At 31.2% G+C, this 25,150-nt stretch overlaps 1 protein-coding gene across 1 annotated transcript in view; it reads right to left on the bottom strand.

Moving 5' to 3' along the window:
- zip (myosin heavy chain 10) overlaps window positions 1–25,150 on the bottom strand; it is a gene marked incomplete in the record, with an annotated part of 188,082 nt that overhangs the window by 32,999 nt on the left and 129,933 nt on the right. The window contains 2 exon segments of the mRNA XM_067046836.1: window positions 376–468; window positions 1,208–1,231. Of these exon segments, the coding sequence (XP_066902937.1) occupies window positions 376–468; window positions 1,208–1,231 (117 nt within the window).

Raw genomic sequence — 25,150 nt, 5'->3', positions numbered from 1 at the left:
TGGGGCGAAACGTTGGCTCATTAAAATAGTATATTTCTACTATTTGAGTTTTTCTTGACCGCACCCGGACCATATTCTTTTCATCTTTACACACGGTCAATCAATAATCTTCCTGTAATGTTGATAGTTTTTCTGGATTAATTTTTGGTGCTTATACTCTTTCTAAAATAAACAATTCACTTACTGTGCATATTTATGGATATATGAATATAATTTTGATAAAAACAATATTATTTTCAATAAATTTTCACTTAAGAGTAAATACATGATAGGAGAAGCAAAAAAAATAAATAAAAAAACAAAGAATGGTAGAATTAAGCGGTTCATTTTAAGTGTAACAGTAAAATACTAAGTATTGAAATAACAAATACTTACAAAACGTGATGAATTGTCGTTCTTAACAGTCTTTGCATTTCCGAAAGCTTCTAATATCGGATTAGCCTGTAAAAGTTGTTGTTCCAGTTCTCCCTAAGAATGAAAATAAATTTTAATAAGAAGCAGCAATATATTATAATAATAATAATAAAAAATTCAAACATAGCAAAATATAAAATAAAAACAACATAATTAAATTAATTAGAGTGCAAATGAAAAAAAAAAGATTGTGATTTCAACCAAAAGATCACTAATAATAATTCATGCAGTGCTTTACACATGCAAAAGAAACATACTTCAACACAGTTACTTAAACTCTACTCAAAAGATTTAATAAACACAACAAAAAAAAAATAGTAATAATAATAAAGAAAAAACTGTTATTACAAAAAACACAAAAATAAATGACTTCAACTCATTTTTAAAGTAAAATAAAACTACCAGTTTAACTAATGAATAAAAGGTGCTTCATAATATCACAGACATTAAAACAAATAAAAAAAAAAAACCAAACTATTTAGAAACAACGAACATACCGCAAAATTTGTAGACTGATTTTCGAAGCATGTAACAAATCAAAGGAAAACTTAAGGTCATCATACATTTAAATTATTAAAGTTATTTAAACATATTAATTCAAACTTAAATAAAATAAGTGAATTAATGTAAAAAAAAAAAAGAAAACTGAGTAGTTCATACAAGATGCTTAATAATTAATTATCTGAAGTAAATGTGTTTTTTTTTATGTTTCTATACATATTTTAAGATAATCTAGTAGAAAAATAATTTCATATTTTAGTAAAGGTTAACTATAGGCTCTTGAAATACTTACAATGATGAGAGCTTGGTTCTGAGCCTGCACCAGGCATCAAATGCAGTTTTCACATTCGATTGAATGCACATTCACCACCACAAGAGACATTTTTCAGTGCGGTCGCATGCAGAGTGATAGTGTGTGCACGGGCAGAATGCCAAGAAAAAAAAAGAGGAAATGAGCGTCGATAATCAATTCCGTCGGTCACAATTTAATCATAAACTCATATATAATTTTTATAATATCTCAATATATATAAATAGCAATATTTACATTACAAGCATTTATCAAATAATTTATACTATTGACGACTTCTAATTTATAATCACTAAATTATTTTTTACTCTTTGATCTGAGTAATTAACAATTTAAGTAACATGCAATAAAAGTCATGCAGCAAAAAATACAAAAGAGGTAATGTTACTAAGTGAATCAGAACTCAAAAAAATGTTTGAACGATACAATATGACTATGGTACGGAAAGAGAGTGTTTACATTAGTATTTATATAGAGAAGAGAATGAGTGCACAGTGCAAAATTAGGTGAGCTAATAACTAAAACTAATGAACAACATATGTGAAAAAATACAACTTTAATCTTAGTTTTAATATCAAACATATTCAATTATCTACCCCTAATACATAATGAATTAAATTTTTTTTAAAAAACTATGTAAACACACAGAAAGATTTTTTTTTAAACAATTTTAATTTAAATTTCTTAATAGATTACAGCTCTTAAGACGACAAATTTATCAGAACTTCAATAACCAAAATAAAAATAGAAAATTCAAATAGACTCCAGTGAAAAAAAATAATGACTATACTTCAAAGTCCATAGCCGTTTATAATGTACCTTGTATAACCCCATGATGCATTTACTTAAATGTTTATGGATGATACAAATACCTCCAATCTCAATAAACCTTTTAAAAAAATTCCATAGAAGAAAATCTGATTACTCCTTCACACTAAAGTCTACAGCTAAAAAAGGTAATGTGATGGTTATTATTCAACATTATTTAAGAAAGGAAAGGGAAAAAAATGATAAAAAAAATATGCAAGCCATGAATATCTTTTAAATACATGAATCCACTGATTCTCTTCAGATTTACAGGAGATATTGAGAGAAGATCCCACAACAACAAAACTTTTTCACTTTTTAAAAATCATTAATATCTATGATCACATACAGTCTCACTCTAATTCGAGCATGTATAAGTGGATGCATAATTTAATATAGCAATTTACTAACTATGTCAATTCTAATTATGACTGTAAATTGCAACTGTAAATATGTAATTTTAATTGTAAGTTTGTAATTGGAATTGTAAATTTGTAACTTTCTCACTTTTTAATTGTAATTGTAATAAATTTGTAACTTTCTCACTTTGTAATTGTAAATTTCTAACTTTTTCAAATTGTAATTGTAAATTTCTAACTTTCTCACTTTGTAATTGTAATTTTCTGAACATGTCAATTGTAATCTACTAACTTTGTTAACCCAGTGTAAATGGCCCAAGTAGTGGAAACACTTAAATAAATAAATACATGAATCAACATTTTCATAAATTTTCAAAACCAATCAAAAAATTTCATAAACTCTTGAGCTAATATAATTTTCAAAAACTTTCATAATTTTTTAATGACTAAATTATAGACTTATTCAATACATTGTCATGCTACTTGACTTTTCTACATTTTACAATGGAACTATTTAATCATCAAAAAAGAGCATTAAAATAATGCAAGAAATTTTTTTTAAAATTATACCATCAAAATGTTCCACAATAATTATAAATTTAACTATTATAATATAATATAATTATTCATAATGATAAATTAGCAGTTCTCATCTTCTCCTCATAGATAAAATTATTCAATTAGTAGTTAGACTATTTCTGAAATCGTTGCCTGGTGTGAACACAAAAAGTGAGCAGAAAACTTTAATTACATGAAACAACTGACTAATCAAGTCTCTGAAGATGGCACAAATCAGCAGAACATAGAGTCGAATCAATATTCTCAATTCGAATATTTATGGGAAAAAATTATGTATATATAAATATTGGACAAAGCACCTTAAATCCTAAAATGATATTGTCAACAAATACTATATGGTATGTAAACTTATAAACTGCTATAAAAAAATAATAATTATAAGTGTACGTACTGGAACTGTTGTCTTTGTATCTATCTCCATCAGAGAGATATATAAATTATCAGAGTTGGTGGAATTTTCTAATTTATGTGACTTTATCATTGATTGTCATACAGTACATAATAATCAATCATTATTTTGGACGTAACTTCATTCATGGAGTATGATAAACTTCTTCATTTTTGATAATAATGATATTAAAGTAGGGTAAACCATGCCGCAAAACAATATATCATTGTAATCTTTTTAAATAAAAATTCTTTCATAACAATAATCGTGAAATTCATTGAATTATTTACTATCATTTAAGAGGTAATGACAGATTATATCTGTCATGCAAGTTCATTTCGGTTACGGTGATAGTGAGACCTATTCACTAAGATTGTTTAAACTGGCATTTAGTATACTATCAAGACAGTTATCAGTCACGTGGAACCTCTGCTTTAAGCTCTCTAGACCCGCCTTCTGTATTCGCTCTTAGAAGTACAATCTTGGCTCTGATCTAAACATTTAATTCCTTTTAATCTGCTAGTTAGCGTAGAATTGAATAATTGCTGCTAATAATCTTTTAATGAGATTGAATAAATTATCTACAGCAAGATAAGAAACGCGACCTACGAGCCGATGCAACAGCCCTCTCAGATTCAATATCTTGCAGAACCACTATTCTCTTCAGCATACCGCGTTAGCAGAAATGTGGCCTTTATTTACATGAGAATGGTTCGGATGGCGAAGTTATTGGTTATCTACAGTAAAAGAAAATTTTTTTTATTTAAAATTTAAAAATTAAAATATACTAGCTTATTTTCGACGAGTATATATGAATTATGATTCCGTTTGTCAATTTAATCGAAGCAATGTAAACCAGGGAGGAGTTGCTTTTGTAACAGTATGGACAAAAGGAATAAAATAAATAAAAAAATAGAGTTTTAATTTTCTTTCTTATTCTTAAAAAAAAAAAAAATAAAAAATAACAAGTATTTTTATTGTTAGGAGGAAAAGATGGTCGGGGGGAGGAGAGGGTGCGGTCAGCCAAGAACAACAAATAAACAAAAAAAATATTTATTTATGCCGACGTTTCGACCTGAGTTTCAGGTCTTCATCACGGAGTCAAGGGAAGAAGTTGGCTATACATAATTAAAGTTTATCATTAAAATTTTGCAGAATATAAATAATATGCTTGAGAATACTAACGAATTCCTTAAAAATAAACATCCCAAACGAAGCAGTATTCTGCCATGTCATCGAACGATCAAAATGCGATTATTCCATCGTTGCTTACGCCATCGCTAAGAGAACCCTTTGCCGAAGAGAAAGTTCAACAGTCAACACCTGTTCCGGAACATCTGTCCAACGGCCAAGTACCCGAAACCTAATACCTCCAAATGGAATCAACTACCTCCCATCATATTACTTCTATATTGAAATTTAACGATAGATTGACTAAGTGGAACCTTCGATAGAGAGAAAATGACATCATTAGAACCGAAATGACCTTTATAGGAAACGATCAATTTATAAGGATGAAGAATGAGGTTTGAGGCCACATAATTAATTATTACCAACTATGATGATCAATAAATCTTATAATTTAAAAATCATATATAAATTTAGAAATACCCACTGACTTATTGAACATTAACTCACTGACTACTCGATCACTGTACTTCGAAAATAGCAATGCCTTTGAAATTGAATACCGTACAGCAAACAATTTATGTAGTTGTCTTAGAATCCAAAGTGGTTAGGAAAATCGTGTGAGGAGATATTATTTATTATTGACTGATATAATATTAAATTAATTTTAATAAGAAACATTCTTTACATTGGTGTTATAGTTGTCATAGTATTTTATAAACGCCTGCAAGTGGTGGTGCATTATTAGATTATGGCGCTATTTAATAACGGCAATAAAGTTACAACCTGTTCCAATTAATATTTTTTAAAATTAAGATGTTCGGAATTAGAGACACAATAGGTAAGTTAATCAACTATATATAAAAAAAAAAAAAACCTTACAACGTAAACCTACTATTTAGGAGAGTAGGGCAGAAATCATCACATGATAATTTCATAATTTGATTAAATAATTCAGTTGCAATTACCGATCAATTACACTAAAATAACAGTTAAAACACTAAAAATGAATGATTTAGGACAATTAAACTGAAGGAATTGCACTCTATAATATTACTTCTTGATGATAATTAAGTGCAATCACAATTCAATTCCTACGTGATTTCAGTCATTTTTCTTATAAACAGAAATCCCTTAAGTTAAAATAAATCGATAAAAAAGTGCGCGAAAGTAAAATGATTTAATATTTATTTACAGCATCATCGAAAATATATAAAGAAATCGTAACACGTTAATAAATTTGCTAATAAAAGTGCCCAATCTTCAACTGGATATAATTGTTATATTTTGGAGCCAATGTAAAACAGATTTTTTTTTCCGTTTTGGTGTTAAGTATAAGAAGCGCAATTACTTGTAGTTCATGAAATAATTGCAATTACAATTATTTGTAATTGTATTTCTGCAATTACAAATCACAGTACTAGTAAATGCAATTGCTTGATGAACTACTCCGCTATTTACATTTAATTTGAAATAATTTATATACATTAGAGGTACTAAGAATTACAATAATTTTTTTTTTCTAGATAAGGCAATTTAGGTTTTTCTTCTAACTATTTAAAAATGGATAAGGTTAAGAATACTGGCAAGAATGAGTGAAAAATTCTTTGATAAAGCGTTTAACTATAAACTCTCCATTGGGGCCTGACCCCATTCCCTCAGGTGTGAAGGAGGAGAGAGGATAAGGCACGCACAATAAGAAAATGAGAGAAAGAGATGAAATAAAACACCAACATGAACATTCCTTAGGGTCTGACTCATTGGGTCCTAGGTGGCGCGGTAGGACTGTCCACTACCTCAACGTCTTGTGTCTTAGGAAAGGAACCGTGTGGGTTCGAGTACTTTTGTAGACGAAAATATACAATAAAGTTACGATGAAAAATACCTTTATGTTAGCTTAAGCAATGATGACAGTGTAAAAATATGGTATACTTGATTTGTTAGTATTATTTACGCATTACGTAGGCATTTCTAGCAAAATAGAGACAGTGAGATACAATTTCGAATAAAAATAAAATAAAGCCCAGAAGGGTCGAGTTTCCTCGACTCGAATCAATAATTGTACCGCTGCCAAGGGTCGGAGAAGTTTAGAAGGGAATGGCAAATATTAAATGCCATGCTGGGCCACAAATCGATGGTTCAGTCAGTTTTCGATATATTCTCTGTATATTGTTAGCGAATTCCAACAATAGTTATAAATAGAACTATTTTCTCTCCTACAAAATACTAAAAAAAACTGGAGCCAGATATCTTCAACTTCTTTGCTAAGCCGACCACTCTTCAAGCAAGGGTGAACCCATGATCTCCGCTATTTCCAGGATAGTCCGGTCTGAATCGCGTAGTAGTAATAATATATCATCATCACTATTCGATGAACAACTTGACATGTTGAAAGTATTGGAAGTTAAGACCGTTTGCCAAGTAACAGCACTTACTTACACAGTCAGGATCGCCGTGTAGTTTCCTGTCTTTTCAGTCTTGTGTGAGGATTTCAGGTTAGTCGTTTCTCCAGTTACAGGCCAAGGTAGCGAATCTGTTCGACAGGAGTAAGAGCAACATTATTAAAGGATACTGTAGGGCAGTCGGAGGGTTTACGACGAAGGGTAAAAGTGATTCGATGGGATTTATTTTAATGCTCCAATTACAACACACCAATCTTCGAGGGATATGGGATTGGAGAGTTTGGAGTGCAATTAAAGGGTTTTTATTAACTGCGAGCACACTGTAATATCAAAACGGTTTATTATCAGTTGTTTTGAAAGTAATCCACCGATACATTGAGGCATATTTGTGGATATGAAACGTGATGAGAATTTATCATTTTTTTTTTCTGCATACTTGAACGCACCTTTCATACATTGGATCTATCATAGGCAAATGCGGCGTGCCTTGAAGTTGCATTATCTAATGACGATTATAATAAAATTAACCAAGCCGGCATTCGATGAGCAAATAATTCTCTCCAACTGTTTTCTTTCTTCTATGTTTTTGTTTTTCTATTCTTCCAAAAGATTAAACTTAACACAATCCTCGCGCTTTTTCGTCTTTATACCTCGGTTCAGCTTATTTATTTTAATAAAATGTTCATATTCAACCTTTATAGGTATAGATGATGTTAGCAATACAAATTCCTTCAGTCGATACCTGGACTAACCTACGATAATAAAAAAACAAAAGAGCCATTATAACCCATCTGCTAGTTACATCGGCTTGCGTGTCGACCTTCTACGGCTAGGGTTTATCGGAGAATATTACCTACATTTATCAGACCTTGTTTCTTATACAAGAGCGCTGGACTTCAGAAACATATATTAGTAAAAAACTGGTAATGTTTTCAAGGGCAAGGGCCTGTAGTAATCATGGTTTAATATTAGATTGAAATAAAAAAAAGATTTATTTCTTGGAGAAAGAAATATCTTAAAGGATAATATCATGGATATATTTACATTTATAAATAAATTTAATGTTAATTTTTTTTCTGAAATTTATAATTAAATTTTTATTATTTAATTTATAGTCCGATTCCTTGTATGATGCAATTTGATTCTTACAGAGTATTTAAGTTAATTAAATAATTTTCCCAGAAGGTTTTTGTATTATTTATATTTATTATTACAGTTCATTATACTGAATGATTTATATTTATTATTATTGCTTATTGAATTATTTGTAGTTTGTTAACAGGAACAAATATGATAGATTCGTTTATTTAAAAAAAAAACAAAAAACAAAAAAAAAACACAATAAATCAGTTGAAATCATATGATTTGGATGATTTTTGGATATAAACTACTCAATAATCATAACATAACAATACATAATTAAGCTACAACGAAGGCCATTCATTGTTTAAAAATTATTGGAGTATAATACATAAGATAAAATAAATTTTAAATTTATTTCCTTCAATATTTGTTTTATGAATATAACGAAAGCATTTAATAACCATCTACCACATTTATTATTTTTTTTCTCCTTGATTTCTACCTTAAGAAATTTTCGTAGATTTCTAGTTAGTAAGATTTTATCTTAGAATATTTGAAACTAACATAAAGTGATTTTCTTTGTAATTTAATCTTAGTATTTTCTTCTCCTATGTTCACTTAAATCTTTTCTTCCTTAATTTTTTTTTTCCTATCTTGTACTTTCGAATCTATAACAGAGTTGAATAAAGAACCGTTTTAGAACCTAAAACAATTTTATTTTATGTCAAATATCAGTAAGTAGGAAATTGTATATAGTATTATCTCTAGACTTACTTAATTACTAATTAATCTACCGATCGGTAATTAATTTACCGAAATATGGGGATTGAATTCCACAGTGAGTTAACAAATATTAAAAAAATACACATATTTTAACTGATTTGTTTTATATACATAAAACAACAATTGCAACGGGAATTGAGCGTGGAAAATGTTATCAGCAACATTCCGAAAGGATCATAAAGAAATAGAAAATTAAAAAAATAAAATAAAATAAAGATTGAGAAATTCAAAGACGATGACAGAAGGAAACGATCTGATCCCAATTACCGCGGGTTATCGATAGGAGAAAGATAAATGATCGATACTGGCAGGATTTTACGACTGTCTTCTCAGAAAGAGGAGAGCAGCAAATAAATAATGCAATTACAAAACAAATAGATAAGTACAAAGGAAATTTATCTCACTGAATATATAAAAGAGGACTTTCGAAAATATTTAATTTTTACGGTCTGGTCCCCGCAGGCATCAGGCAGATCATTTAAGGACTTTCATATGTTGACTTTCAGGAAATAGTAATTTCAAACAATCTAAGGAGATCGTATAATTTTTAAAAATTAGAACGACTACTTTATTTGAAAAAATGTTAATATAAAAGAGATATATTAAGGGGTTCGGTAATAAATTATTCACAAAATGCGGTATAACATCCGAATACTGAAATATTTAAGCAAAAATTATTATTTTTCATGAATCCTCTCAAATTGTATAGAGAGAATAATCCTATGATGTATTCCAAGAAAGGATATTAAGGGAAAAATCCATTGGCAATGACCGCAATAGTAAAAATAAATATAAACTTTTTCAGAGATATGATTTTATTTTCAACAAGAGTAAATTCAATAAAAAAAAAATTCTGTATCGTAGCAATCGATGAAGGAAGTAATGTAACTAGACCAACGGTTGTGCAAGGAGGTGATTGGTCAGAATCACACCTGATCGCCAGACTTTTCCATAACTAAGGATACCCACTTTATGAGGCAGGGTGGACCCCAAAGGTCTCGTACGTTTATGGTTGTATAGTTTCCTTATCCTCACCCAACAATACCAAATCATCAGCGTACCCAAGCACCGGTATTTTACCACCAAAAGTTAAACCCTTTTCGGTAAGCATCACATTTTAATAACGATTAAATAAAATAGGTGAGTATAGCCTTGTTTTAAACCCTACTGAACCTAAAAATTCTCAGAATAATGATTACATAAAATATTTCAGTCATGCACATTCCAAATAGATTTACTAATTTCTTTTCAATTAAAATTTTATACAGCTTCTGGATGTCAATAGAATCGTAAGCCTTTTTGAAATCTATATAAAGCTGATGAACTAATCCGTTGGGTTCAAACTATTACATTAACGACATGGAATAAATATTTTTTTTTTCCATTTATCTCAAAACAGAATGAACACCATATACATATCCAATACAAATAGCAGCATATTAAACATACTAGACTATCCATAAGGAAATTATAATTCACTCACAGAAGTTTTCAAATTAACAATCTTATTTTATTTTTTTTTTGATTACTTTTATTTACTGCGATTTATTTTTTTTGTTAAAATATTTTCATGGAACGTTTTCTCCTCGTAGCCTTGAAAAGCAATCGAGGTACATTATTAGTACTGTTGTGTTATTGTTTAGAAAGTCTGTTTTTAGAATTACGTTCATGCATCGGCATATAACAACTAATATTACATGTTTAAAAAACGCCGAAGGGCACATAATAAGCTTATATATATACAATAAATGTGTACCGATACAATCCATCAAGGGTCATGAGTGCAATACTTTGTATGGAAGTACAACAGTAACGACTAAACCAACGAAGGACTCCCGAACCTACAGGGATAACTCAGGGCAATAGTAACAGAATAAATTATTATCTGCAGCCGTATTCGAACCCGTGTCATTCGAGTTAGTTTGACAGAGCCTTACCACTAGGCCCCGCCATTCTTAATGTATATAAATTACATTTCAGGTCCAACTATGTTGATTTAATAAAACTTATTCTTTACTGTACATATTTTTATCATAATATATCTCTTCCCCCTTAAATCTAATTTCTACATCCAACAATCTGATATTATGAATATAATATACCCATTTTATAGTTCCTAAAACCAATAGTTTTTCTTTATAACAAACATTTTTCCATTACTCTTTAAGCAATATTAAGATATGCAATGGAAACTCATACTTCTCCCCTCTATATTTCAAATACTACAAGGTTAAGAAAATATGCAATGTAATCACATTTGTAGTAGATTTAAGATACTATAATTTTGGTAATGATATTTTTATCATTAAAAATTAGAAATGGGAATGGAGCAACAGCTGTACAGTATCAGCAATACTTAATGAAAATTTTCTATTGATATAAAATAGAAAAGGAAACGGAGCAAGGCTACAGTAGCCGCAATATCGATTAAAGAAACAGACAGGCGGCTGTAATTGTAATGATTCCACAATGGTTGATCTTATCAGTCTCAAAAAATTATAGGAATGAAAAACTTAAGTTTATAGTAAAACATGAAACATATTTATAAAAATTAAAATCAAATCGCCGAAGGAGACTAAAAGCCATAAATTAGTGTAGAAACATGTTGTTTAATAGGCCCGGCTGAGATGATGGGTGTGATGAGATAAATCAGCACTAGATAGCACTTTCTCTGTTTGGACAGGCTAGGCAGTGTTATTAGTTTGTTCGGCCTGAGCCAATGATCTCCAACGATTATAATCTACATTTTGCCTTCTAAGGCAGCCAGCGGAGTTGTACAGTAAATGCTAAGAGAGCCATTAGCATAACCTCTGCAAAGCGTTCCTATCGCGAATATTAAACGAGATAAGTTATTGGGATCATCAACCTCGGCGGCCTTAGCCATATTTGAGAAGGGCTTAGTCACTAACCGGTTACCGAATCCTAAATGGAACGCGGTCTACGATGAAGTCACGGACCCTTCGGCCGGGAGAGGATACCGTCAAGATACAGCGAAGAGGAGATCAAGGATACGGGGGAAAGGAACGACTCCATATATGTCCTGCCGGGACGGCCAGCCTTATAGGGAATAACTGGGTCAGAGGAACAGGCGGGTTGAGTCATCGGGGTCTTCCGCAGTGGTCAGGGAGGAAGGGTCACTGCCCATATGGCCGAACTGGCTACGAAAACAATAATAAGAGCTTAGGCAATATGGTGTGAGGTGTGTATTAGTGAATCAAGATGGCCAGCAATATTCCATTATAAGATACTTGAGATTTTTCTAGCAAGGGAAATGATACACGAAACTGGGAAATTTTTGAAATTCAATAGACCAATTACACGACAATCCTTTTTTTTTTTTTAAGTGCCTTATATCGCTTAATTGATAAAGATAATCCCCCTGATTTTTGATTTATTATTATTATTATTTTTTTAATAGTAAAATCTCTATTTAATCTCCAAATACACATTAAAATTGAATTTTTTTTCCGCACAGCAGAATAGAAATCCGGGTTTGTTGCAAAAAATTCATTAACATTAAAGTTTCAATTCAAATTTTTACTTTCTGTTTTCATCAAACAAAAAAAAAAAAGAAAAGTAAACCTCAAAACTTTTGACCCTATCTTGATTTGGGATTTTAAATTTTTATTAATACAAGATTTTATTACACATTAAAAAAAATGTGTATTACAACATAATTCATATCATCATGCATTGCTACTTAAATTATCTTCAACATGATAATCATAAATATAATATCTCGAGAAATCTGAAATTATATAAATAATTAACAGATACCACGTTACCCAATCCATTGATATTTATTGAATTTTATCGATAGATGTTTTAATGGGTCTCTTCTCAAACGGGTGTCGAGACCTTTCTTGCTGAGATAATTTTTTATTTAATTCTGGTAACAAAGATTGTATCACTTCATGGATTTGCGCAGTGTATCCATTTATGCATTTTGCATCATTTTAATTGATAGTACTTCTGTTAGAGGCGTTAATGAAATAATAAAGATTTTTTATCCTCACATTCATGTCCTACAATGAAAAAAAGTAAAAAAAAAAATTGAATTAATTACTTATAAACTATAAAATTTACAGAATTAATAATTAGAAACATCTCGAAAAAAATTATATACTCATTCTAAAAAACGATGGTTGAGAAGGAATGTCTATACAGTGATGCTTTGATTTTTTTTTAAACTATAAAATTCACAGTGTTAATTTTTTTTAAGCTTTAAGGCATATTTACACGTTTACAAAAGAATAGCTAATTCGCTGGATGAATTATTTGGATTGGCTGGGGGGAAAGTTTGCCTGAATTTGCGGCTGACCCGTCCAGGCACAAATCAAACGGAGCATGTGCTGCATCCACAAGTTTGTTTTCAGTTAGTACTATTTCAGAACTGCCAACAGATGAATAGTTGATCCATGTTTTCACTAATTGAAGTATTTCCCCAACCTTTGGATTCAATAATTAGCACTTGTTTAAGATAATATATTTTTAAATTCTACCGATTGGGTGTAAATACATTGTTTCAAATTTTCTAAATTAACTTTAGCAGTTTATTTTTTATTTAACATAGTACAAACATATGTTTATGGAAGACATTATGAGTCTAGGTAATTAAATAAAAAAGTTACTGAAAAATTCTAGAACAAAGATTAAATTTATAGGTTATGTTTCTTAAAGATATGTATAAGAATTTTTGTCATATACAACCTACACTGCTGATCTATACCTTTCCTTTCATACCGTCCATCTTTCCTTTGTTTACCGAGCATATGTATTTACTGCAAATAGCAAACGTGTATATAAGACATATTCTATTCAACAGGCAATTTTTTTTTCCCATTGTAAACTATAAATGTGCCAGCCAGTTTTGAGGGTCTGAGTGTGACAGAAACGTTTTCCACAAAATCGACTAAGAGGGAAGGCCACATTATAGAATCCACTTTTCTCAGTGAAATAGTTAAACATGGCTGAATTTTTAAAAACATTTCCTCTAAAGTACTTTTTATTTATTTGAAATAATGAACCGTTTTACATTGTTGACAGTAATAAAAAAAATATAAATGTGAACTATTAAAGAATTTGATAAATAAATAAAGTAGAAAGAGAGATAGCAGTTTAGACTGTGAAATCGGAGACAACTGAGTCAGTCAGATCTTTTCTGATGGCAATCAAAAGGTTCCCAGCTTTTTCATATTTTTTAGAATCGTATTCTTGACAGGAATAAAATTCATATTCATTATTCGCACCACGATAAGCCCTCAAATATGAATTTGAAATTTTCGCCCTCCAGGATGCTAAGTAAAAGTTTCGTGAAATACGCACTAGATTATTTGTTTGGCATATTCGGAAAAAGAATGTTACCCCTGGTTCAATCACATATTTGAAGTGAGAATGGTGACTTACAAAAAACAACTTCATAGGGTCTTCTTTTATCTACAAATATCTATATTAACTTCAGGTTTAAAACAGAGTAATGTTTATATTAAATAAATTAGAATTAATAATCCAGTCCAAAGAGATTTATTCGATGGATATATTCTAGAACAATCGATAACAAGGCAACTCTCTATATCGATATATCGAACAGCTGGTGATATCTTGTCGTGAACCCTCTCCTGGCTGTCTCCTTGGCTCATTAATTTATTTACCCTCGGGGCCCCTAAGGGTTTGTAGCCATTTATTCCCTCCCGCTGAAGTTTTTATTTTCTTTAGGCTTAATAAATCAAGCAGGCCGACTCCAGGAATAGTTGCAGAACCTGCTGTCGCCTAACTTTTTGTTTTGCCTCTTTCTTATGTAAGTTTAGATAGGGATCTTACATATAGCATACAGTCAAATAGAGTGGGACTATACAAATGGTTAATTGATGCAAAATATGTTAGATATAACTAAGCTAGGAAGTACTAGCGGCAATTTTGCGATTAAGTTTTATTTTTAGGGCTGAACCAAGTTTAAACTTCAGAATTAAAAAAATTGTGAAATTACCAACATTCCATAATAGTTATTGACAACTTCCCAATTTTATTCAGTGAACTATTGTATTTAACTATGATATCTGACTCGATTATGCAGTTCACCTTATTCAAGTTAAAGAATAGATATAAATATAGTATTTTATATTTTATAAGGCGGGGTGCAACAAAAATTATATTTAACCCAAAAAATACTATAGATAAAATTATATAAAACTAATTCTATCCTAAAAGAACTCTCGCATTCCATACATTTCCTTCTTACCTTTAATTCATTCGAACTATAAGCGATATCTTGCTCATGCGCATAAAGAACATGATATTATCAATAAAGTTTATTCAACACAGACAATTGGTAAAACTGCATACTTTATAATGACTTTTTTTTAAGTAACATTTTACACAATATATAATTGTGCTGCCCTACTAGAAAATATCACTTCAGTTTTACAGTTAAAATTCAACTATTATTGTAAACTTATATTAACCCTGAATTGTATATTTTCGTATATTTTTTCCGAAACCTTTAAAACTTGATTAGTAACGTCATGATCAGCTGAACCTTGAGTTTGAAATTCAAGTTCTAGTAAGATTTTAAGAATTGAAATTGATATTCTCCATGAAATCCCCTTTCTTTTGATATCTCATTCAAAATCCATCAATCCTCAGAGCTGGAAAAAGGAATCGATGCTGGGATGCTATTATATCATATGTAAGTTGTACTATAACTTCAAAGTTTTACCTTTATGAACTTTATAATCTACTTCTACGAGGTTATGACTCGTTTAAGCCAAAGGGAAATAAAAATTTTTATTTTATTTCATTTTTTTTTTTTAAATAGGTCTAAAAAAATAATATTAAATTATTTTCTGATTTATACCAATTTTCCAGAATAAAAAAGAAATAATATTTAAAAAAAATTAAAACTGACTATCGAGACCAGAAAAAATCTTTAACAAAATCTGGAAACATTTCAAATATTATAATTAATATTAGTAATCATAACTCTACTTTAATTTTATTTTAATACACTTTAACCCAACTTGGGAGGATAAATAAATAAACGTATAAATCAAAATTTGTTGGGAAAACATTAGCCCGTTGGCCAAAAGAGGTGGAGGGTTTGCCGAGGGTAACTTCTCCACAAGGGGGAACTCCAAGATCAATAGGAACCGGTCGGTACTTTACTTCAAGTCCACGTTTACTTGGCCGGCGTCGAACCGGAGGTATAATATTCACTTTAATAATCGATATAATTTAATAAAAAATATAATATAAAAATTATCTAGGCCTATCCACAATGTTTCAGATATTTAAAAGAATTATATACTCCATTTTTAAATTATATTTGAAGTGGAAGTTGTAACTACTGATGGAGGCCTATTGCAGTATCAACAAAGAACAATAGCCTAATAAACATTCAAGTATTTAAGAGATAGTTGTACCAGGTCAAAAAGGACAATGCCTGATACTGTCACACTGTACAGTCCGAGGCATACATTTTTTTTTTTTATTGTCACATACATTTCGTTTCAGTTCTAATTTTTAAATCAATTATTTCGTCCACAATAGTTCTGATTCATGAGCAAGGCTCGTTTCTATAAATTTCTGTTTTATTTGATTCTCTTAAATTTATTTTATAGATTTTTCTAATAAAAATACTTTATAAATATAAAATTACATACCTAATCTAAAAAAAAAAAAATCATATAGTACTCATTAAATAAGGATTATTTTTTTTCGGTTGGCTCTACATACCTTGTAGTAGAGCGTTGTAGGCCGCCCGAATAACAACCTTCTCCACTCTTGCTTACTAGTTAGCTGCATGCTTCTTTGTTGATTCTGTCTATCCATATGATTTTTGCTAACTATAGAGGCATTCTGATGGATTGCTTCTAGTCACCTCATCTTATCCTCCTTGCCTCCATATCATGAAATATTGACTGACCCGTTTCTGCTAGCAGTTCTCCTCTACGTTTTAAAGCTCTGATGCCAGATCGTTCCTGTATATATAGAGGACTTTCCTTTCAATCTCTGCTAGATTTATATCAGAGCTGGCATTATTAAGCCATTGTATAAACTTAGCCTCAGATTTTTAAATATGCTCCGGGATTTCAGTATTCTTGACAGAGAGAAGGCTCTGTTCGTACTTCTTATACACTGGTCTGTCTCAAACCGTTGATCATTTATTGATGTCATTGTGGTATTTGAAACTCTACTTTCAGAAACGACTTGCAATCCACGAAGACCATGTCGCTAAGGTGGATTTGTCGGCTTATAACCACATACTTTTATCTTCATTTAATTGGAAGCCGATTCCCTCGGCTTCTCTTAGTGGAGTCTTTCCATGTTATATCGGTTAGTTCCTAGGACCGTAATGTCTTCCGCGTAAGTTGTTTCATCACGACGTGGACAATCACGTTATGTTCTTCTAATCACTTTTTCTATGGTTAAGTTGTCTGTCTACCTTTGTTCATCTTTTCTTGACTTCAAAAGGTTCATATACTTCTCTTCATCAGGGGTGTGGATTTAGGATCAATTTTATGCGCTATTGTCACTCTTACCAACTTCCGGGGGTACCAAAATAATGGTCACATATGTTTTTAAATATTTATTGAAGCATCCTAAAATACAACAGATAATTTGTGAAGAAAGATTCGTTGTTATTATTTATTTATTTTTGAATATTGAAGTGTCTTTTTGAAATCAGTAAATTATAAATAAAACGGCAAAAGAATTTAATTTTGAATTCTCTTTATTGTAAAATAATTATAGTGTTTTTAATAATAATTAATCGAAAAAGCAGTTAAAAAATTTTAGTTAAGTATTTAAGTTATAACATCCCAGACTCCTGTTCAAAATATATATTTTTTTAAATATATTTATTGATATTTACAACTGTACATAAAATACATCAAGTAAATTTGAGGAAATGATAATGGTATGGTACAAGCTACCCATTGGTAGCACTCTACAAAATATGTTAAGTTAGTTTTGTACGACTTTCTATTTTAAGCTAGGCTATTCACATGGCCACATAGATCATATTGCGAGACTTATGAGTTAAAGCTATTCGGGCTGAAGAGACCTAAAAACATGTATTTCTGTTGAAACCTCGATTTCGAACTTTTCCATTGTGTCAATACTTCCCTTAATTTTGTTTTTCATATTTTATCAATAGTAAAGATTACCGCGTTGCACGTTTAAATTATGTTTTATTGTGCTTCTTAGTTATATTTTGACAAACGACAAATTTATTAATTTAGATTAGAATGGTACGGGTTGCGGTCAAAAAGGACGAAAATATTTATCAACTATTAAGGAATAGCGAACTTTTTACTTTACCTTCAATGAAGATCTTTCTCAAGATTAAAATAAAGAGATCCAAAGTAGATAAAGCAGATATGAGAGTTTACAGATGACATGTAAATGAGAAGGTATAAAAAAAACTTGAGTCAAATTAATTTAATTTTAATTACTACCACAGTCAACCATTTATTACTTTAAAAAATTACGGTTTATACAGTAGTTTGCAAAATAGAAGATGGCATAATGATCATCAATGAAATGAAAACTTCCAAATTTATTAACATTTTTTGCAGGTGAAAATTTGGATGTTGAAATGAACAATGTTAGCAACGATGAAAGACAGTTTGCACAATACATGATAGTGACATAGTGACTTGCCCAAGACAACTTCTTTCGAAATTATTATAGAAACTATAATTGCAAGCAATGACGAAGATATATTAAAGGATAATATTGAGCAACCATATATGGATTACAGTAAATTTATGGCGGATAGGGTTGACTCGAGATTGACATGTGACGTGCCGGGAGGCTGAGAGATAGCCGAAAAGGGAAGACACAAAGTGCTGCCATCTATGGACAAACAGATTGCCCCTAATCGTCACCCTCTCCAAAGAGGTTAGAAGGCACCGCCGCTGACTCACCTCTTCGGCTATTTATTCCTTTAAAGGATATTCGACAACAGATGTTCAATGTCGCAACCTCACAACCTAGGAACTATTCGTGAATCTGTTTTTGGGCATGAGGCAGCGCCACTGTTGCATATCTCATCACCGGCTTATGCAAGAGAATGAGAAATCGTCGAGTTGATGAATGACTTCCAAAAGTTTCATTTACCCAAGAAATTATGAAAATTATCTTAAGCACAGAACACATAGACACTACGTTGAATTCATGACTATCGAAATTTCAGAGATATTAGTTACAATCATTAGAACTAATACAACAGAATGCTTCATCACCTTGAAGCTTACTACATCCTAAGCTCAGTGTTGATTAAAGGCTTTGGAGCGCCCCCTGCGGTTGACTCATCAAGCACAAATCCAGTCCCATAGCAGTGAGTAGGGACAGTAATGCCTGTTTACTTGTCAACGTGTATTATGCCTGGCAGAGCTGTCTACTCCTTGCAACTAACGAATCGTTAAGCTTTAACAGCAAGCGATCAAATTACTATTCAAGAATTTGATAGCCTCTTAATTGGGTATTACATCGACAAAACCTTTTAAGTGCTTCTGACATTATTTTTAAGGAGAAAGAAAAAACTCTAATCCCTCTGAAGACTTCTAAACTTACAGAATATTACAACTGGTCACAGACAATGGAGAAGGTTAAAAAAATATATATAATTGGCACACGATATTCGAAAAGAACCTTTATTTAATTTTTTTATTCAAGCAAAACCTTCATTTGTATAACAATTAAAATTTATTTATTAAAAATTTGCCAAGTCAATATTGCTCCTTCTTAAGAAATGAATATTGAGTTTTTAATTTAGCTTACCTATAGTACTGAGGTCATACACAATTTCGAATTTGAGTTCCTCCTCAAATACGCGTTTTGAGATCCTCTGAGCCAAATATCGTAAAATGGTTGTGTGTTTGTGGTAGGCCTAGCTCAAAAAACGAAAAGCCGTACGAAACTGAAGTTACATATTCCTAGATTGTGAATATTTACATTTTCGATAAAATCGACTGACTGGAAGTACCACTTTGAATAATCGATTTTTCCGATTTCCTCGAAGCCAGCACAAACTATTTTAATTGAACTCAGGATGTCAACGACCAATTAAATGGACTTTAATATCAGACGGGTCTAGTTTTTATACTTATTACGTCTCAAACTTTTTATTTTATATTACTTCATCTCGAAGTTTAAGAATTAAAAGTTCCAGTTCTTACACTCTTCTTACGAAATTTTACACCAAGATCCATCCTGAGACAAGATTCTTTCTCGGAACGTGTATTTCCGTTGAAAACTCGAATTCGAAATTTTTGAAAATTGCAATCCTTCCCCTAACTATATACTCCATATATAGGTAAGTGAAAGTAACAAGAGAGACGAGCATCACGACCGTCTGGGGCAGCAAACAACCTCTTACGAGTTCTTCATCTTTATAAAACCAATCGATATTACCATTCCTACCACACGTGGCAAATCTCCATAATCGATACTAAACAACAAACTCATAGGTAAGAGGGTGTGTGGTCACCCCACCTTCCATTGTATATGGAATAATTTATAATCAAAAATAATAAAACTACCAGGTAAAAAATATGGTGTGATGGGCAACAATCGTACCAATTTCGCTTACCTCCTACTAGCGTCCCTATGTTTTGAGTAGATCGGTAAGCCATAGCAATCGTCAAGTCGTTCCTATTTTACGTAATTTTCAAGAAAAAAAATTTAAAACAAGAGAGGGAGAAAATGTTGAACGAAACATTTCTGTTGCTATAAAAATAAATATCTAGGTCTCTCTGGATTGAAATAACGAATATTAAATTTTTACGAAGCAAGAATACAACAGTATAACAAAATATAACGAAGTCGTAAACATCTGTAGTCAATCGGTAGAGATTGTGTGGTCTCGGTTTCTTTCCGGTTATACATAAAATTCTGTAATATTTCTTTTCTAAACATAGTTTATTATTGCTAACAGAACATATTTTTTTTTAAATAAACAAAGTTAACAGTACGTACTTCAAAGGAAGAATTTTTTGAAAATTCCGACATTCAAGTCCGTTTAGACTATTTTCATGAGGATAATCGTTAGTGCCGTTTTGGAGAAAAAAAATGTCCAAAATCGATTCTATTAAGTGGCACAGCCGGTAAGTCGAATCGTAAAGTTCTTTCAGGTATATACCCGTCATAAATGTATAATTTCAGTTTCTTACGACTTTTTGTTTTTGAGCTAGGCTGTTCACAGATGTGTGCGAGTGTTTTTTTTTGGACTAACTTAACACCAAAAGGATTTCGCTGAAGACTCGCATTCGAAATTTTGTACGGTGGCAATACTTTCTCTTACTGTATATTCCATATATTTCTCCCCTCTCTAATTTATAACTAATATTTTATGTATTTCACATCTAAAAGAATGCAAGGAAATGCAAAGAAAATTAAACAAGATATAATGAAACATGAAGCGTGGTAGTTAAACTTGTTTAATACTTAAAATATAACGCGAAATATAGCATTCTTGATAATTTGAGTATGAGTCCTGATGTTTTAGTAGTCTAGAATCATGATTTGAGTAGGTGTAAAAGTCAATATGTGACGTCAAGAGCCAATAATATCTTACAAGTACTTCAAATCTCAATCGTCACGCTTATTTTAAACTTCATAAAAATAAAAAGACAAACAAAGGAAGAAGTTATTGCAAAATGATTGTAACACCGTCATAACTCGTCATTGCCAAAAGTAACTATCAAGTTGCGTTTTGAAGCGGAATGCAACGCAACAGGATTATTATTAAAACTGTGGGTAGAAAATTCTTAACATATAGCTTCTACCAGAAAAAAAGTCTTCTAATCATGACATTATTTGCAAACCTACTTGGATTATCTTTTTTACAGTCATACATTTTTCAACGCAAAACGCATTCGATCCAGTTTTTTTTATATACTAATAGTCCATTTTTTCCCTCATAAATTTAGGAAGTAATTCAGATAATCAAATTCACTTGATCATGTGTATGAAGCAAGCATGAATAATCTAAATTTTACGCGTGTGATACCGCGGACCACAACTAGTTCAAAAGGACTAAATAAACTTATAGTTCATGGATTTAGATTTGATCTTTGAAACAGTAGACAGTCAAAACATCTGATCAGTTAAACACAACATATCATGATGGTAATGATAGACAAAACTTCAAAAATGGTAATAATCAACTATTATATGTACTACACTATCAAGATTAACGACACACCAATATCTTGCGAAATTCTCCCGACAGTAAATTCACTGTGGAATATAATTGAGCAGGCAGTTGGGACACCGCTGAGGATAAACACATAAACAAAGCCAGATTAGAGAGGCAGATAGACCGACGGCAGCCATTAAAGGAGTCCTCAATGAGCGGCTGGATAAAGGATAAGTAAAGGACCCAAAGTCGTCCTTGCGAGACCCCTCTCCCAGTCCTGTCACGTACCTGTCCAACAGGAGCTGAGATAGATCAACAGATATCCCAGACCGTATACCTATCTGCCAGATATCTCTATACAGTCAGAGGTGGGTGTAAATATTTTTAAAAAACAGTAGGACGCCAACTGGCATTAATAAATTAGGGGTCATTAAATACAAACGTAGCCACTTATTAGTATCGATATCTGATCATTTTAAAAAATAGATATCAAAGTAATGACATATCTGTATGGTAATTGGGGCACTGTACTTCTCAATCAATAATTACGCACAATAAATAAAATTAAGAGAAACTAAATGTACGCAAATAAGGTAATGGATAATTTTAAAATTCGGAAAATAAGAGGTAAATTTATTTATTTGCAGTGTAAAGCATGAGCAGAAGAGAAATATGGAGTATCCTAATTAAATTAATAATGTTGGTAGGTAAAACCGTAATTAATTTTTAAACAAATTAGTTAAACTAGACAACAAACAAATTAGTTAACTAAAACCTATTAGTTAGTCTGGGCGTGGTGGAGTTTACGACCAATGGAATTCACTATATCACTCAATCACTACAACTGACTTTGATAGTGGAAAACTGATGGAGTGGAACGATGGAATTCATAGCTTTCAGATTGTGAAAAACTAATAATATTAAAAATTAAAGGTCAATAAATAGACTATAGTTAAAATTTAGAATATTGATAGTATAAATTATGCAATAAATATTAATAAGTATTGACATGAATAACTTATAATTTTATTAAAAATATGAATTAAAATGTTGCATATTTTTTTAATACTAATATGTTTAAAAATATTAATAGTAATGAAAGGAAATAGGAATTTTAGTGGACTTACAATTCTTAATATGCTTAAAAATATAACTAGTTTTTATTTGTATTTTATTATTATTATATTAATTTATTTATTTTTTTTAGTGGTTTAAAGATTAAATTATGATGCTCTAGTAATTTTGCAGACACTATTCGTATCCCATCTATCCTCCAGAGTTATATTAATCTGTATATAGAAATGTTTGTAAGCTGTAAATATAAAATACATGATACACTCCATTGTTCCATTGCTCCGTTTAGAGTGGTCATGAGTACTCTACCAACCACTCAAAACGAGACCTGACGGGATAGATTACTCCCATCGTCGTCTTGGTCAGTTCCATTCAGTCCATTATCATTAGTTTAGTTTAGACAAAAATATATTAACATTATAGTATAGGGCATGTAAAAAATATATAATAAAAACAATAAATGTTTCATTTTTTTGTTATATAAATGGAGGTAATATTATTCCATTCCCCTACAAGTAGATTTCCATTCCAATGTTTTTACAACGGTAATACCTATAGAGGTGTTAAGGTCACGCTCCAAACCCCAGGTTGCACTCTTTAGCTGGCAGAGGGACACGTGCTCTGTTTACAAATGATGTATGTCTCTTTAACATCTAGATCCTAAAAACAGTCATCCCCATAAACAAGATTGGCATTTCATCAAAACCCCACCAACTACAGCGACACTCGCGATATAATTTAATCGCCGAAAGGTTAATTGCCTTCTCCAACAGAGCGTTAAACAGATTCCTGACAGGATGACGGTCGCTAGCGAACGACGCCTTCGACCCGAGGCTCTGAACTTTAAGTGGATATTAGTGTTAAGCCGCGTCGACCTCTAAGCTCAAGCGGGGGTTTATCGATTGCCTTTCCAGTATAATCCGCTTAAACTTGGTTTCATCCCGGTTGTCGAGCGTTCTTTTGGGATAATGCTAGCCGTAAGAGATAACTGTACCTAAAGACGAAGGAGGGATTCCACGCGTGAAATCGACGGAGACAGGGTACTGGGAATGTCCTCGTGTTTAGACATTAAGACAATAGGCTCTCTTCGATTTTTTACTTTTCATCATTCACAATTCGGCTTCATTATGAATTATCGAATCCGAAAGAGCAGCAATCAATTTTTTACTTTGACCTTATAGAAAGGTAAATATTGAGTTGTAATAAATTTGGAATAAGTTCTAAACGGAAACACAGGGCATAAATAATCCCTGTTTGTTTGGCCCAATTAAAAAAAAATCATCAAATTGATAATCATAGGATAATACAAGTTTTAAGGATAGTTTTATTCTCTGGACATTGTTATATATAGAGGAAAAACTAATTATTGCGAAGTTAAGATCTCTCTTAATGCAATCCTCCCACCTATGGTTCGGCCTACCCCTCGGACGTTTAACTATCGGATTAGTGTTTATTATTCATTTTAAGTAAATTATTTTTGTATATTAGAACTAATTAACCATCTCTCATTGCTATTGGTAATAATAAATGGATAAATTATAAACTATGGACGAATTTAATAATTAAATAAATTAGAAAAAAGGAAATATATTTTCTCAGGTTGAAAACCAATTTCCGAGAAGAGAAGTAATATAGAACTATATAGTTGAACACTCAACTGGGCTCACAGAATCTAATTTCAACTTAAATTAGATTGGTAAGTAAAAGTTGTATGATTCTAGCACCTCATTAGATTTTTTTCAGTTTATCTTGACCAGAACCCTTACAAATTTCCAAAATCCTTACAAATAAATCAAACGATGTAAACTTTCCAGTCCAATTAGGGAGGATTTCAAGAAGTAGAATGGGGAGCATGATGTCTCACCAGGCAGACTACAAAGCCTTTGTACACCGTTAATTCAACTACCTACGGTTAATTCAATTACCCAACCAACCTACATCCAGGGCGAAGCGGGATCTAATAAATAGACCATGTGGTACAAAGGAACGACAATACCAACTCAACTAATGATAGCCCAATAATTTCATCATACAAAAACAAAAGTTTAAATGGATGAAAATTTGGTTCAGCATTCATTGGGATGAAGAATACTGTGCAGAACAATAATCTAGCATTGATTAACTGTTTAGCTATTTACCTATATGTTATATATTACCTATATAATTTAATATAATATATAT

Source organism: Halyomorpha halys, unplaced genomic scaffold (assembly GCF_000696795.3).
Source record: "Halyomorpha halys isolate HHAL.00 unplaced genomic scaffold, Hhal_1.1 Scaffold1181.1, whole genome shotgun sequence".
In the NCBI taxonomy this organism is placed as follows: Eukaryota; Metazoa; Arthropoda; class Insecta; order Hemiptera; family Pentatomidae; genus Halyomorpha; species Halyomorpha halys.
Note: the sequence above shows the minus strand (reverse complement) of the source record. Positions and strands in the feature narration are given on the sequence as shown.